The sequence below is a fragment of the Pogoniulus pusillus genome, chromosome 7 (genome assembly GCF_015220805.1).
Source record: "Pogoniulus pusillus isolate bPogPus1 chromosome 7, bPogPus1.pri, whole genome shotgun sequence".
Taxonomy (NCBI): domain Eukaryota; kingdom Metazoa; phylum Chordata; class Aves; order Piciformes; family Lybiidae; genus Pogoniulus; species Pogoniulus pusillus.
This window is the reverse complement of record NC_087270.1, coordinates 13,234,031-13,250,821: the sequence shown is the minus strand read 5'-3', so window position 1 is coordinate 13,250,821 and position 16,791 is coordinate 13,234,031. Positions and strand designations below refer to the sequence as shown.

The 16,791-nt window shown below is 41.5% G+C and overlaps 2 protein-coding genes across 3 annotated transcripts in view; one reads left to right on the top strand and one right to left on the bottom strand.

The window, feature by feature from the left end:
• Window positions 1–3,383, bottom strand: part of TRAPPC12 (trafficking protein particle complex subunit 12) — a 45,289-nt gene extending 41,906 nt beyond the window's left edge. Inside the window, exons 1-2 of the mRNA XM_064145932.1 lie at window positions 3,291–3,383; window positions 1,444–2,660 (exon numbers count right to left, since the gene is read on the bottom strand). Of these exons, the coding sequence (XP_064002002.1) occupies window positions 1,444–2,655 (1,212 nt within the window). The 5' untranslated portion in view covers window positions 2,656–2,660; window positions 3,291–3,383. The remainder of the gene's footprint in view (window positions 1–1,443; window positions 2,661–3,290) is intronic.
• The window catches only part of EIPR1 (EARP complex and GARP complex interacting protein 1), a 73,739-nt gene continuing 60,275 nt past the window's right edge, over window positions 3,328–16,791 (top strand). Inside the window, exons 1-3 of one of the 2 annotated variants that reach the window (XM_064145934.1) lie at window positions 3,328–3,522; window positions 13,595–13,678; window positions 15,357–15,489. In XM_064145934.1, the coding sequence (XP_064002004.1) occupies window positions 3,481–3,522; window positions 13,595–13,678; window positions 15,357–15,489 (259 nt within the window). In that variant the 5' untranslated portion in view covers window positions 3,328–3,480. The remainder of the gene's footprint in view (window positions 3,523–13,594; window positions 13,679–15,356; window positions 15,490–16,791) is intronic. The other variant, XM_064145933.1, reaches the window with a different exon arrangement.

Genomic DNA, 16,791 nt, shown 5'->3' with positions numbered 1-16,791 from the left:
ATTTTACATCAGGTCTTAACTATAGAAATCCATCACATGGACACAGTCATAACATCTTCTTTTCAACTACATCATATGCGGCAGATCTGTATATAACCACATGCCTAGATTCCAAGCAAATAAGCCTTTAATCCTTGACTGAGCTGAGGAAGGCGAGAGAGAAGCACTGTAAAGAAGGAGGCCTGCAATAAGGAGGCTCTGCCTCATTCCTGGGATCTGCAATACAGATCACTCCTCCTGCCCATCTCATTAACTGTCAGGAGAGAGATGCTACACACTTGCATTACTCATCAAGGTTTAAGTGATTTTCTCAGGGAAGGAGAGGAGAAAAAGTAGCTTTCTAATACAGTGTTTTCTTTCACACTGATTATTTGGCTCTGCAATGACAAACCAGTATTTTAAGATAAAGCTAACTCATGAAGTAGCAGCAGCACAGCAAATGCCTAAACCTAGTGTAACCTGTTGTGACAGAAAACTAAAATTAGTCAGACAATTCAGCTACAAATCTGTACCAGATTCACTCACGAGACTTTTATGACAGTTGCTGCAGATTGAGAAGTCAATGCTGCCAGACAGTATTTGACTACTACTTGGTATTTGTTATGTTACAATTAAGGATTAAAGTATTCAAATCCTCAACAACATCTCTGTAGACAAGAAATCTATTATCCAGAGGCACAGATACAAAAGCGCAGGATTATTTCAAGGAAAACAAAAAAAAGGATCCATTATGATAGCCTTGTCTGAACAGCCAGGATAAAATTCCTTCATGAGAAATACTGAATAGATCCAAGTGAAATTCCTCACTTTCTGAAAAAAAAGAGTCTTTATACTTTCTCACCAGCTGGGAACTCTGATAAGAGAAAATAAATGAGTTTCTACTCCTATGTTTTTTCCTTCATGATCTCATCAGGAGTTTTTCCTTTCATTTTGGGTTTATCCCTTCCCCGTAGCTTGCTCCAGAACTCAGCCTGGATAGAAATGATGCAATTTATTGAGTGTAATCTGAACATGAGTGAAAAATGCTATTTACCACTTGTTTGCATCAGTGGATTCCACAAGCAAACAAAGCTGTCTCCTTTCAGACTTTGCAGTACAGCACGTTAAGCTTGCATACATTCCAAATGTGAACATTACCTTACCAACTAGAAGGACCAGAAACAAAAAAGTTCACAAGGTGCAAGCTATGGTTTCTATAGAAACTGTCAACACTGGTTTTCAAAGTGCCCAAGAAATGTAGTTATTAATAAATCAGATCTGGTTTTAGTCCCTCCATGCATGAGTAGGCAGTGATGTGAAATCTTCTACCAAGGACTGATATAATACACACATGGTGATCATCAGCAACAGTATGAAACACTAGGGTATACACATTACTGGACAGCTCTTACTAAATTTCTAAAATAGATCATCACACACTGAGATATAACAACAGATTCTTACCTGGATATTATCAAACTTTAATCCAGGCATGGTGAGATTCTCTTTATCTATGAACACAGTGCTGTACTGCTGTGTGGCAACCGAAATGAGAACATTTCTGGTTTCCTCACTAGGAAGCCAAGCATCATTTCTTCTGTCTAGTTCACTCATATTCAAGGCTGTGGCAAACGGGTCATCGCTTCCAGCAAAAACAGCTTGAATCTGTGCAAAGGGCTTTGGGGACTGAGTTGCTTCCAGAGGTGACAGAGGACCACCTCCTTCAGGTCTCCCGTTTTGCACAGAGAAAGTTAGGTTAGATGAAGCACAAGAACTGTTTCCACCATTAGAAAGAGAGGACAGTTTTTCTGGAATCGAAGAGCTTGCATTGGGATTACTAACAGAAATAAAATTGGATGTGGTAAATGAATCAAAAAAATCAGAAGCTAAAGTGTTAGTATTAACAGTATCACCAAAGAACTTGCTTAGACTAGGACTTGGTTGAACCACCTGTGGATTAGACTTCACTGGAGTCTCAATTATACTACTAAAACTGGGAGATTTTACCATCTGAGGCTCGAAACCATCAGGCAGGAACAACTGTGGTTGTGTATTAATATTGTTTGCTTGGCTGAAGATGGTACACACAGGAATAGGCTCAGCCTCAGGAGATGGTTTGTCAGTACTGGGTGATGATATCTGGCCCCCGGGTTTGCTTTCTTCCATATTATTTGGTTTTTTTTCAACAGGAATATTGCTTCCCAACTTTGGATTCTCATTCTCTGCCTCCTGAAATGATTCTTCCTTTAGAGATGCCTGATCATCTGTTCCAATCTCAGAAATGTCTCTGGGTGTTTCTTCCTGTTCAGTTTCACTTTCATTACTTAAAAACTCTTCTTTATCCATTTCTGGTTGTGATTTTTTGTTATCTTTAGCTTCCATTTGTTCTACAATCTCCTGTAGACAACCAAGTTCACCTGTGTCATCTTCACTGTTATTTGGAGAATCTGAAATGATGACACTCTCCATCATTTGTTCATTGAGTTTATCTACAAAATTGTTTGACTCTTCTGATATTGTTTCATTCCCTTCAGATTCAAATTCGTCTCCACCAAGATCAATGGTTTCTTCGTGAAAGAGAACTTCTTCCTGAGTTTTCTGCTGAACAATGTCTCCACTGACATCTTCATTTGAGGTGCTCTTTGCCTCTTTCACATTACTTTCATTATTCTCCATGGTAGCTGAAGAGGGAAAAGTCCCCATGAAAACAAGTATTAGATTGTATTACTCAGGTATTGCTTGTATGTGCCTTTGAACTAAGTCTCAAAAACTGAAATTCCTGCTTTAAACATATAGTCGCCTAACTGACATCTCACATTTAACACCTACCCACAGAATCAAGCAAGTCTGAAGAAGGCTTCCTCTTTATCATTTTCGTATGTAGGAAAAATATTGCGAATGAAGAGCAAATGCCTCCCCACTAAACACAGACAAAACGACATCTACCGTTCTGCTCCCCAAACCCAGCTCGCCCCCTATTCAAGAAAAGGGTGAGTTCACGGCTGTCACCAGTGCAGGATGCTGAGCCTGGGGCTGTGGCTGGAATTGCGGAAGGACGGGAGCAGCTCGCTGCCTCACGTCTCTCCCATGGCGCTAACCTCGGTCTCAGGCTCTCGGGGACCAGTCTTGCTAGCAGCAGCACCGCAGTGTCCCCCTTGGCCCTGACCGCCCTGTAGCGGGGATGGACGCGGCCTCCCATAGGGCTGAAACACAGCTGAAACACTGCCCGTCGGGCATCCCAAGACAATCTCAGCACCCACCCAGACACTTTCCAACCAGCAGAACAGCCTCGCAAGCCACTCTTCCCTCACCTCTGCGCCCCGACAATGACAGCACCACTCCGCCACCACCCCAGAGCCGCCTCCCCAGCGCGCCTGCGCCTCAGGCCCGGCCGAGCGGACCGCGCACGCGCGACACACCTCCCGGAAGCGGCGAGCAACGGGCAGCGCCGAGGGTCAAAAAGCTCTCGGACAGGGAGGTGCTTGGTGCTGTGTAGTCGCCATGGAGGATGATGCGCCAGTGATTTACGGGCTGGAGTTTCAGGTGAGTGCCGGAGTGAGTTGAGAGATGTCGGTTCTGCCTGTGGGAAGGTGGTGGCTACGAGGCTTGGGTGTGCGTAGTGGGGTAGGGGAGGGCTGGTGTAGGCTATGTTGGACTGCTTAGAGGGAGAGTCTCGTCAGCTTTCCTGGACTGGAGTGGTACCAGAGGCTCTTGGTGCTTCTTGACACCTGCCCGTAGTTTTACGGTGTTTAACAATGGCTGAACATGGCACAAGTTGGTCCCTGCTCCAAGTCTTTCTGTTTCCAGGGCAGGTGTACTCGTGTGGGTGCATGGGCTGAGGTTGTTTCCCTCATGGTCATGCACAGCCTAGCTGCTAGGGCTAGGCCTGGCTCTGACAGCAACCCCTGGTCCACCTTTGGGAAGTCTTTGTTTGCCTCTGGAGCGGTAGGAAAATACCGGCAGTCTCGAAAAGATTCTTACAGCTTGTTTCTTTTCAGATTTTTTTCTTTTCTTTTGAGGGAAGGGGGCTAAACTGCTTGCTTCTGATGAGTTCCAAGCTTTAATGGGTTATAGCGAACTGTAAAGCTACTTGATGTATGGGGGAATCTCTTGCCGTGGGTTCCATGTGTCTGTACTTGTTCCATTGGACAAATTTGTCTATCATATTAGTGTTTATGGCTATGAGAAAATGGGACTGGCCAACTTAAGAACTTGACCTGCCATGTTACTAATTTGGAGATTTGTTAGAGTTAGCTAATGCTTTGACTCGATCTCAAGGGTCTCTTACTGCCTGAGCGATTCTATGATTCTATTTATCATCCTCATAGAGCAACCCAAGTTTAACTAAGTTTCTGAAAGTTCTGGGAAACTTGTTGGCTGAGTTGGTGGATGGGTGAGGTGGACCCTAATTTATGATTCTTTCCCACCCTAAAGTTTTTATTAGTCTGTTACTCTTGTTGGCAACAGCTGGCTTACTGTTGCAGTTATGGGATTGATAAGAACTCGCTTGTTTCTTCTGCTGCTCACAGAACAATGATATAATTCTACAGTAGATGTAGTGATATAAATATCAAATGTACAAATGGACTTTGTTTTTTTTTAGGCACCTTTACAGGGTGCTTGTTGAAAGTAATATATGAAGGTTCTTTGTAACAAGTTTGGGTGTCTTGGCTTCTGAGTTGCATGCTTTTTCATCCTGACTATACCAATAGACCTCCTTAGTAAATTGGTTTGGTTTTATTTGTGTGTAGGAGCTAGTGTGTAATATTCACTTGTGTTAAATGCTGAATCTACAGAAGTCTGATACTGTGCTGTTATTTTGTGATTGGCTTGTGATGGTTGTAACTTGTGTGTCAAATGTAATAAAGCTTATAGTTAAATCTCTCTTGTGGTCTAGAATCTCTTACTTGCACTTAATAAAACTAATAGGTTCTTACTGATAGGTTATATAGAGTGAGTCTTCTATGGAGTGTGGAAAGGTAGCCTGTGTGTTGTCTGGGAGCAAAATGGGCCTGTACTCCATTGCCCCAGATGATGGACACTGGAAGAGACCTCTGGAGATTATCCAGTCCAGTCCCCATCTTGTCTTGCTGCTGGGCACCACCGAAAAGAGACTGGCCCCATCCTTGCGACAGCCACCCTTTAAGTGTTTATAAGCATTGATAAGATCCCCTCAGTCTGGCTAAAAAGCCCAAAGGCCCTCATCCTTTCTTCATAATTGTACATCTGCTGTGGACCTCTTGCATGCTTTACAGGAAAGAGGAGGACTGCTGCCTGGAAGGAAGATAAAGCAAAAGGCCTAAGAAAGTAGCTATAATCAAAGGGAACTGAAGCAAATATACATTAGAGCCACAGAATATGACTTATTTCCATGCCTGACCACTCTTTCAGTAGACAAATTTTTCCTAATGTCCAGTGTAAACCTCCCTTGGCATAGTTTCAGGTAATTTGCTTTCATTTTATCACCTGATACCAGAGAGAAAAGACTGACCCCATCCTCACTACAATCTCCTCCCAGGGAGTCGTAGACTGATGAAGTCTCCCCTCAGCCTACTCTCTTCAAGAATAAACAATTCCAGTTCTGTGAGACACTCCTCATAAATTTCATTCTCTAAGCCTCTCACTAACTTTGTTGCCCTGCTTCAGCAAATCAGTGTCCTTGGAGTGAGGGCACAAAAACTCAACACAGCATTTGAGGTGTGTCCTCACCGATACAAATTAGAGGGGCACAATCACGTTGCTGGTCCTTCTGGTCACAATATTCCTCATTCAGGCCAGGATGGTGTTGAGTCACCTTGTCATAGAAAGTGATCAGGTTCATTAAGCAGGAGCTGCCCTTCATGAGTCTGTGCTGCCTGGATCTGATCATTTGTTTGTTCTGCACATATTATATAGTGGCACTCAGGATGGCTTGCATTCCCCAGCACCGGGGTCAGACTGATGGATCTGTAGTACCCTCAGTCCTCCTTCTGGCTCTTCTCTTTGGGCGTTGTGTTTGCTGATCTCTATTCAGCTGGCATTCTTTAACTTCCATTGGCAGTGGTATTGTCTTCCCTGGGAGAGCTTTTATGATTTTGTGGCATGAAAGAATGGACCAAACAGAATTGAGTTGATAGTTTTGATACCGCTTTAGGGGTGTCTTTAGAGGGTTTATTTTGAAAATTGAATTGGTCCAGGAAATTGCACAATAATTGTTCTTGTCTCAGTCAACTTTCTTTTCTAAGGTTATTTGGCTTTGTGAGTGCCAGTTTCTTATCTCACTTATTTTTCTGTCTGCTTCTCTTATCGTGACCCTTCTTGAAAGCTGCATTTCAATTTGGAGGACCTCTCGTGGAGCTTTGACCTATCATGTTAAGCTTAAAGTTTTTCTGGGAAGAGAATAAGTAAGATGCAAAACTCTTAGTAATCCCCCAAAGGTGTTCATAATGGCTGAAGTGAATGAAGTGCAGGCTGCTTCTTCTAGGACCCTCAGCAGGCTCTTGCTAATTTTAGGTATGATAAAGGCTAACCATGTGAAAGGAGGAAGGAACTATTAAAAGGTGATTGTTACTATTATGGTTCTTGAGAAATGAGTGGGATTTCTAAGTGTGGATGTGCTGTGCAAGGCTTTGTTGCTGTGAGGATTTACAGAATCTGTCAGTCTTTGGAATAGAGTCAGTGCACTAAATGCATCAGCGATGGGAATTCTGGTAAAAGACTTGGAGAAAGCAGCTGTCTGAGAGCACTGGAGGTCATCTGGGCATGTGTGCTGCCAGCCTTTTTGCTCACAGTCACTATAGTCGACAATAAAGGATCTCATACTGTGATGGGAGAAGCAGGGCTGTCCTACCTCAGTGAAAATCGAAGTCTTCCTACTGGAAAATTTAAATTATGCCGGAAGGCAAAAATAGTATTCTTGACATTAGCAGTCTGGGCATTCTCTGGGGAGGTGAGGAACTTGTGTTTTACCTCCAGACTTAAGACATCAGCAAGGCCATGGCTTCCCCACCCTACGTGAGTAGCAGCACAATATTTCTGGTTTTCAGCATAAACAGATGGCCAAATAACTATATTCAGATTTGGGGCCTGGAAGCCAAATGCTGTGTCCTTTATATTTTGTATTGCAAGTTCACTGCTCACAAGTGTAGACTGATAGTAGAAATTATTTTGATTGTATTAAATGTAATACACTGACCCAAACATTTTGAATATTTGTATGTTTTCTTGTTTGCTGATATTGAAGCAGCACAATGCAGGAGCAAGACAAAGTATGTATTGAAGTACTGATCCTTTTCTCTTTGGACTGTATTTAGGGCATTCACAGGCAATTAAAAATGTAAGTTTGTATACTTGAAAAAATGTCAAGAAGGGAAGCAGAACTTAAGAGCAAAGTGTAGAGATTCAGTGGTGATCTTCACTATGGGATTAGTTTTGCTTTCTGCTGTGGTAGAAGTAGAGCACAGTTTGTACAGAATTTGTGGTTCTGCCTCTGAGAGCATTCCAACTCTACTCTCTTGAGATTACAGACTCATGGAATGATACAGGAGTTGGAAGGGACCTCTGGAGGTCTTCTAGACCAAGGCCCAAGCTAGAGCAGGTTGCACAGGATGATGTCCTCTCCTTTCTACTTAGCCGTAACTTTTTTCCAAATTAATTTTGTCATTTTGAAAGACTCAGTGTGGATAAGAGTGTCTAGCCTCATGATACACAGTACTGGTCAGGACTGCCTTTGGAGCATGCTGATGCAATTTCCTGCATCTCTGCAGCAGTTGTTTAACATCTGTTGACACCCAAAAGGATATATTTCATTGAAGGAGAAGAGACGAACTGACATTTGTGGCATTCCTTCTGTTTCACTGTTTTGTGATTGTGTGCAACCCCTAATTTGGTGGAATAAATGGTGACTGGGGATGCTACAGACTATTGCATGGAATAAATACACAGCTTTTGAAAGTCTTCAAGGAGGAGGATCTTGTTCAGGTTCCTTGGCAGACTTGCATGGCATGGGGAAATCTTCAGTGTTTGCTTTCCAAAGGCGGAGATTCCTTTGTGTTAGTTGAGTGGAATTTTGACTGTGTATTTATAAACTATTAAAATACTTTGTTATGGCACAATCACAGTCCAGTTACTTCCATATCGCCTGTGTTTTATAAAACTACCTGCCCTAGACTGTGGGCATTTCGTCATAGAGCTGTTGGTGAATGTGAAATTGGGACTTAGAATCAAAATGTTCTTTGTGGTTCCTGATCACAGAACGTTAGGGGGCTAGAAGGGATCTTGAAAGATCATCTAGTCCAACCCGCCTGGCCACAGCAGGATCACCTATACCAGATCACTCAGGAATGCATCTAGGCAGGTTTTGGATATCTCCAGAGAGGGAGACTCCACAGGCCCCCTTGTCATCCTGTTCCAGCATTCTGTCACTCTCACGGTGGAACATTCTTTTTCCCTCATGTTTCCGTGGAACTTCCTATGCCTCAGCTTCCACCCGTTGCCCCTTGTCCTGTCTTTGGGCATCATTGAGAAGAGCCTGGCTCCATCTGATGTCTTAATCTTTGCTAGTTAACAATGTTTTCCTTACTTTAGGCCTTCTGAAATGACCAAATTATGTATGTGTTGTTTAGCAGGTGCAACTTTACTGTGGCTACATATAAGGACAACTTGTTTTCTCACGCTCACATCTTTCCCATGTGCGTTCTGCATATTTCCTACACATCACAACAATTTTCTCAGCAAATAATGCTTTTTGAGTCTATGTGCAGGTTTAGTGTTCTGTAGGTGGTGGCGTTTTGTAAGAAGAGTAAGCTGTATTGCTTGAGATTAATCAGTATTTGTTATACTGAGCTTTTTTGTTTATTTTCTACCCAGTGGCTGCAGCCATCAGGCAGTATGCTCATATGAAAGATGTTCTTTACAACAGCTTGCATGCAACAGACAGACTTAAGGTGCTCTCCATATTGACGGCACTCCAAATTCAGTTAGATTGGTCATCAGTGTCTTAGTATGTTGATGTAACTTCTGTTTCTCTAGAAGTAGCTCTAAGTAGGCAAAATTAGATCATAGAATTGTTACAGTTGCGGAAGTCCAACCATCAGCCTAAGACTGCCATAGCCATTAGGCCATGTGCCAAAGTGCTGTGTCCATGTGCTTTTTTAACACCTCCAGGGACGGTGACTGCTCCACATCCTCGAGCAACCCGTTCTACTGCCTCACCACTCTCAGTAAAGAAATTTCTCCTAACATTCCAGTCTAAACCTCTCCTGGCACAATTTTGGGCTTTTTCCTCTCATTCTATCACCTGATAGTGGGGAGAAGAGACTGATGCCCACCTTACTGCAAGGTCCTCACGTGTTTGTGCAAGGGAGAACTGAAAACCTATTGTACTATTATTTCTATTGTGTATCAAGTCTTCCCCAGTTATGAATGCTTGCTGAGTTTATAATATCCTGTTGTGGAGGGCCTGTAGGCCCGAAAGCAGGCTTATTTATGCCTGCTCTGCCTGGACATGTCTCTGCCTGCACCAGGGGTAAATGAGAACAAAGGGACACCTGATTGTGTAAGTCCCCACACGCCCAGCTTGGGCCTGCCTGGTGCTGGGCCCACGTGATTCCCATACCTGGAGTCCAGGCCTGTGGGTTTTACCTAGTGTGGTAGGGTTCGGCTGACTGCCAACCTAATTGGTTCATTTGAGTGGCCAATGAGACCATTAACTCTTGGCCCACATTTGATAAATAGGGGTGCACAGGCTCAGGTGCAGCCTTCTGCACATTACTTGCAGTTCTGCCACGTGCTTGCTTGCCTGCCTGCCCACGTGCATACTTCCTTGGAGCTTTATGCCTGCCTTTGTATGATTGCTTGGTGTGCACGTTGCCATGGGTTGCTGGGAGCAGACCCGCTTGTCTGCGTTCGATCGGCCTGAGGAGCAAGTGTTGGACCCGTGCTCAGGCTACACGGAATTCTGCCTCTGCACCTGGAGATCCTGCCTGCGTACCCCTGGAGAGAGCAGCCAGCAGAATCCAGCAGCAGTAAGGAGCAGAGCCTGCCATTTCCCCTGACACCAGAGGATTCCAGCCTAAAGGTCCACAGGCAGAGACCCTGAAGAATTGGACACTTGCAATAGGCTGACGCAGCCCTGGAGGGTGATTAATAATTGATAAGAATTGTGAGTAGATGCCTCTGTAATTTCTGTTACCTCTGCAATAAAGCAGAGAGCAGTTTTCAGCTCAGCTTTGCTGGGCAAACGCTAAAAGACCTCAGGTGGCATTGAGCCGCAGGGAAACTCTCTCTCTGTTCATAGTTTGAATGTTTGCTAGTTATTAATAAGTTCTGTAGATATATATCCTAGAATGTCTCCATAACAGTGTAAAGAACCCTGTAATATTAAAGTTCAGTGGTCGGGGGTGGTGAGAGTTGAAATACTGGAAGTTAATAAATATATATATTTTTATAATTAATTTCTCCCCTCTGCCAAGTCGGCATAGGCACTGAGAAACCCCATCCGTGACATATCCATAACATACAAGGTTCAGTCTTTATGATGGAGAATAAACAAAGTGTTTGTTTTTGTGAAATGTGTTAAAATTCATAGGCTTGAGAAAATTATTTACTTTTTACTCCATAAAATGGGAAATAACTTCAAAATAGTATAAAGAAGAGATAGAGAAGCTGATGGAGTAAGTGTGGCCCTATATTGACATAATTTTATTTAGGGCACTTTGTGTCTCCCTGGTACATTTTTGAAAGCAGTATGATAACCTGTTATGGAGAACACTTCTTCTGAAGAGCAGTTGAGGGAACTGAGGTTGGTTAGTCTGGAGAAATGCAGGCAGTGGAGAGACCTCACTCTACAACTACCTGAAAGGAGTTTTGAGTGAGATGGGGGTCTCTTCTCCCTAGTACCGAGTGATAGAATGAGAGGACATGGCCTCAAGCTGTCCCATGGAAGGTTTAGGTTGGATAGGAGAAGAAACTTCTTGACTAAAAGGGTTTTCACAGGTTGGAAGAAGCTTCCCAAGGAGGCAGTTGAATCCCTATCCCTGGAGGTCTTTCAAAGAGGCAGAGATGTGCTGAGGGAATTTATTTAGCCCCAGCCTTAGTAGCATTAGGTAATAGTTGCACCTGATGATACTCAAGGTCTTTTCCAACCAAAACAATTCTGTGTTTCTATAATCCTACTTGAAAGGCTTCAAAACAGCTGGGAACTCCCCCTTCTTTATTTTAGTGAAGATCTTGGAGGCCTCATTGTTTGACTTCCAGCTTGCTTGATTGAAAGAGATACAGAGCTGCCTGCTTATTTCTAGGGTTTTCTTCAAGATAATTGAAAGCAGATCTGAAATGAAAAGGTGCTCTTGCCAAGGATCTGAAAATGTAAATTCTGTTTGAGACAAAAGAAAGCTTTTTTGCAGTCTTCTTGGTGAACTTTAGTTGGTTCTGTCAATCAAAAACACTGTCTAGGCTTGTTGGTGGTAAGTGCTGCATAAATAGGACAGTACAAACAAATGGGTACTGTTTCACTCTGATCTTTATTTGAGTATGTTTTGAGCATGAACTTCTCACTAAATCATGTTCCCTGGTGTGTTTTTTCCTATAGAATTGTTGTTCTACTAGCCCATATTTACTAAGCTCATTGCATTTTAAATTTTTTTTTATGCTCAAATTGATGCTTTTGGAGGTACCCCCCCCGCCCCCTGCCCACACACACAAAATGAAATCACCCAGACTAGACTCAGCTGGCTGTAAGTTAAGGAATGAAGCTATATTTACAGCTTAGCACAATTTAAAAGCATATATATATATGTACAATATTTACAGTTATATACAAGTTAAAAGTAATACAGAAACACAATACCCCTCCCAGAAAATCAGAGTCCCCACGAGGCTCCTGGCCCAAACCTTCTCCCCTCCTTTTGGAAATAAATATACAGGGACTGATCTGGCTCATGTGATAAATCTGGAGAGATCTGAGGTGAGATGTCAAAAAGATGACAAGAAGGTTAGAGGAAAAAGGGTTAGGTCAGATTAGAGTTAAGGCAGAGACAACCATAGACAGACTGCCAGAGAGAAGGAACAGATGTGAGAACTGAGACGTGTGTGAGGAGTGTCTTCTCTATATTCTGACTAGTTGTGTTTCTCAGCTGAAGAATGAGTGATGTAGGGTACTCTAGTTTGTTTTTTTCTTTCTTGAATACAGAATGTAGTTAATTGGATAGCTGCACAATGGGATGGCAGTAAGAAGGGCTATGCAGCAGTTACTTAAATCCTTCTGGACTATTTGTCCTTTTTGTTCCAACAAGAAGGCAGGCAAAAGCACCAACTGGCCTGCAGGGATGACGAACGGCACTCCTGGACACCCTTCCACGCAAAAAGGAAGCCTGCAGAAGGTGAAAGCCAGGATAGGTGTTCTGAGAAGAATACAAAGAAGTTGTCCAAGGAACTAGAGACCAGATCAGGAAAGCTAAAGCCCAGATATAATTAAATCCTGCTAGGGACATGAAGGGCAAACCATGACGCTTCTAGAGCTATGTCACTGACAAGAGAAGGACTAGGGGAAAAGTGAACCCTGTCGGAAAGAGATGAGGGGACCAGCTCACTTTGGTTAAGAAGGCAGCTGAGATTACTCAACTTTTTGCCTCAGTTTTCACTGACAATCGCTCAAACCACACTACCCAATTTACAGAAGATTTTCTTGCAGTAAAGACTGCAGATCTATTCAGACATTGAACTATTTTATGCCAAATAGTATGTGAATTGTAAAGGTTTCTTTCTATTGTGACAGAACTCGCACTGAACGGTATTATTTGGGTATCTGTAGCATTGGGAAGTAGTAGAAATTCCTCACAGTTTACTTATGACTTGTAAAAGTCTTTTTAGTGTTAATTTAGTTTCAGTTTACTGAAAATTAGCTACTAATCTCCACTAATGACTAATGCAAACTAGCAATTGTGGGTTTACGTGAAACTACACTTAACTTCTTAATGTCTCTCATGGCTCTTAACTGTTTTGTTGTTTCTTCCAAAACTGGTTGGTGCAAGGTGAAGCAGCAAGACACTCCTAACAGTCTCATTAGCAATAATAGAAAAACAAACAAACAAGAAAAGATGACAAAATTTTGATAGATAAATACCAATTTCTGTTGTCATTCAGACAATTATTTTCTCTAGTGCCTGGAATGGAGAGAAAAAAGGGATTTGTTTTTTTAGCTTTACTGGGAACTTGATGGCTAATGGTGAGAGAAAGTTTTCTTTTTATGCAGGTATCTTCATCTGTGAGAATATCCTTTTGTGTACTGTAGCTGACGTATTTAGGAACTGACTGTCTTATAGAGTATTTTCAGTTGAAAAAAGGAAGGTTAGTTTAGAAGAACTGCTATAATATTTGCTGTCATCATTGTTCAAGGCCAGATAATGTATTTAGCACCTGTAGGTTCTTCACAACTGTGAAGAATTAAATGCATCTCGCATTTCTGAGAAGCTGCACAAAAAAGGCTTTAACCAAAATAGACATAAAGGGCAGGAAAGTATGTAGATTATAAGAATTTAATGCTTCAAGTGATATTTAATACATAAAATTCAAGAATTTTGCTGAAATTAATGGATTCTATTAGCTGTGATTTTTCTCATGGTTTCTTCTTTCCTAGGCACGAGCTTTAACGCCTCAGACAGCAGAAACAGATGCAATAAGATTTTTGGTTGGAACACAGTCTCTCAGATATGATAATCAGGTAATTTCTTTGTCAAATATCAGTTTAAATTTTTCAGTAGACTTAATTCAGTCATCATGATAGCATGGCTTTTGGTTTTTTTTCTCCTCAACGTTCACCCTTTATTAAACAATTTTTGATAGGGTACAGTTCTCTAAAAATTGAGTCTTTGAGGGTTTAGCAGAATTAGTCACATGAGTCAAGTTAGTTGTGTATGTTGTGCAAAGTTAAAATCTTTTTCAAATTCTATTTCTGAGTCACTGATGGAAAAACAACTAACTAAAAATGAAGAGGAAAAATGAGAGCAAGTAATGTGGAGCTACTTAAAACCCAACCAAAACCACTGAAACAAAACCCACAACAAACAAAAATCAGAAACACAAAAAGCAAATCTAGCTGTTTATCTTTTAAAAGCTTATCTATAGGTTTAAACAATTTGTTTCCTTCATTTTTAAATTTAATGCTTTACTTTTCTGAATAGTATAGAAAGTGTTAAAATTTATTAATTGGTATGGATCTGTGGTTTGGTTACTGAAGTGAACTCTAAGAAAGATTTTTGCTGACTTTATACAACATGGTCACAACAACCCTGTGAGCACTCCAGGTTTAGAGCAGAGTGGCTGGAAAGATGCCCAGTAGAGAAGCACCTGGGGGTGATGACCAAGAGCCAGCTGAATATGAGCCAGTGTGTGTGTGTTGGTGGTCAAGAAGGCCAACACTATCCTGCCCTGGATCAGGAATTGTGTGACCAGCAGGAACAGAGAAGTGATTGTCCCTTTGTACTTGGCACTGGTGAGGCCACAGCTTGATCAGTGGGTTCAGTTTTGGGATCTTCACTGCAGGAAGGACATTGGGGTGCTGGAGCAGGTTCAGAGGAGGACATCAAAGTTGGTGAAGGGTCTGGAGAACAGGTCTTGTGAAGAGTGTCTGAAGGAATGAGGATTGCTCAGTCTGCGGAAAAGGAGGCTGAGGGGGGACCACCTGTCTCACTCTCTACAGCTCCCTGAAAGGAGGTTGGAGCCAGGAAGGTGTTTGTTTCTTCTGTGTAGTATAGAAACAAGTGACAGTACAAGAGGAAATGGCCTCAAGTAGCTGCAGGAGAGGTTTAAGTTGGATATCAGAAGAAACGTATTGACTGAAAGAGGCTCCCCAGGAAGATGCTGAATCACCATCCAGTTTAGCACTAGGCTTGGTTGAGTTAGTGTTTGGACTTGGCAGTCTTAAAGGTCTCTTCCAATTGAAATGATTCCATGATTCTACAGTATTTATTTCAGACGTGAGTCCTGTCCTTCTCTTCTTTTAAGGGTATTTGAATTCAGTGATTTAGATACAGAACTGTGCAGACATTTTAGACTACAAATCGTATTGTTGTTTCTATTTGTTGATATTAAAGTGTGAATTGCAGTACCGCTGGCTTGCTTATTATTAGCTATGAAATGAAAACTTAACCTTCAAGCAGTAAGTTACAAAAATCAGTGGAGTAAACAAGGTATTTTCTCAAAACCAAAGAAATAGCATGTCTTTTTCCTAAGAAGTATATCCTGCATGAAATCAATGACATATTAAATTGTTACTATAATAATTAAAGTAGGTATTGGTTATAAAATTGTAGTTAAACTGTTCTGTGCAGTCATTGTGTATAATTAGGATCCACAGAAGACATTTGAAACCTAAATGTTCTGTCTTATTATATTTGCAGATTCACATCATAGACTTCGATGATGAAAATAACATTATAAACAAAAATGTTCTCCTTCATCAAGTGGGTGAAATTTGGCACATTAGTACCAGTCCTGCAGATAAAGGTGTACTAGCAACCTGCTACAATAAAAGTGAGTCCTTTCTAATCATGTTGAAATTATTTTAAGTGTTTTGCTTTCTACAGCTACCTGGAAAGATGTTGGAACCACGTGCATATTGGACTCTTCTCCCTAGTAACAAGTGACAGGAAGTGGCCTCAAGTTGCACTAGTTCAGTTTGGATATTGAAATAACTTTTTGACTGAAAGGGTTCTCAAGATTGGAAGGGCTCCCCAGGGGGGTGGTTGAATCTCCATCCCTGGAGATGTTTCAAACCTGAAGAGATGTGGTTCTGAGAGATCTGATTTAGCACCAGGCTTGGTAGAGTTAGATGATCTTTAAAGTCTTTTCCAATAAAGGCCTTTCACAAGAGTTCTGCCATACCTTTACATGTACCTCAGTTGTCTCATTTCCTTAGGTCATCTGGGTTTGAAGTCTACTTTTCCATTCCTGGCAAGGAAAGTAACAAAATAGAAGTGTTGCTTGCCTGATGAATGCAAAGCATGGCAAGTAAAATCTATTCTAGTTATTTTAGGCATCATTCTTTTTGTTGTTTTTAATTTTTGTTTCTGAAACTAGAAGTGAATGTCTTCCAAAATAGCATCATGCTTTGTATAAAGAAACTTCTCAGCTAGACTGTTTTTCCAGGAAAGAATGGACTAGAATAAGGTGGTGATTTTCAGACTTTATGCATTTGTGGATGGCTGTAGAGATAGGATTCCTGGTGCTCAACCAAGTGGCTGTTTTACAGAGATTATTCCAGAATTGCTTGGTTTCCAAATGCTGAAATATTAATCTCTTTCAGAAGTCCCATATTGATCTTTTAAAGAGAAAATAAGTAGAGTAATACGGAGCTTTTTCTGTTTCCCAAACTGATAATTACTGTGGATATTTTGACTAAAGAGAACATCAAAATGTTATTGGTCTGTGTTTGATTACTTGTTACTCTCTCTTTGACTTACTGGATGTAACTTCCTCACCAGTGACCCATGAGGAAAATGAGAAAGCAGCAATTGAGCCTGAAACTCTGAAGTTTTTGTAGCAATCTTCTGGCTTAGAGTAGAATCTGAGAAAGTTGTCTGGAGAATCCTTTCAAGAAAACCAAACCAAGTGTCACCTTGTCTAGCTTTTCTGAGTTATTTTTGTGTTTTGATCTGTTGTTTGTTTTTCTTGAAATATTATTGTGCTGCAGAGAATAGTTTGAAACACTTCAAAGAATTTACATATCTGTTTTTTCCCCCTACATAACTGAACTGCAAGATGATACAGGATAGCATATCAAGTGCATTTTTTCGTGTATCTAAGGTACCATTTAATGCTAACCAGTCTTAATTT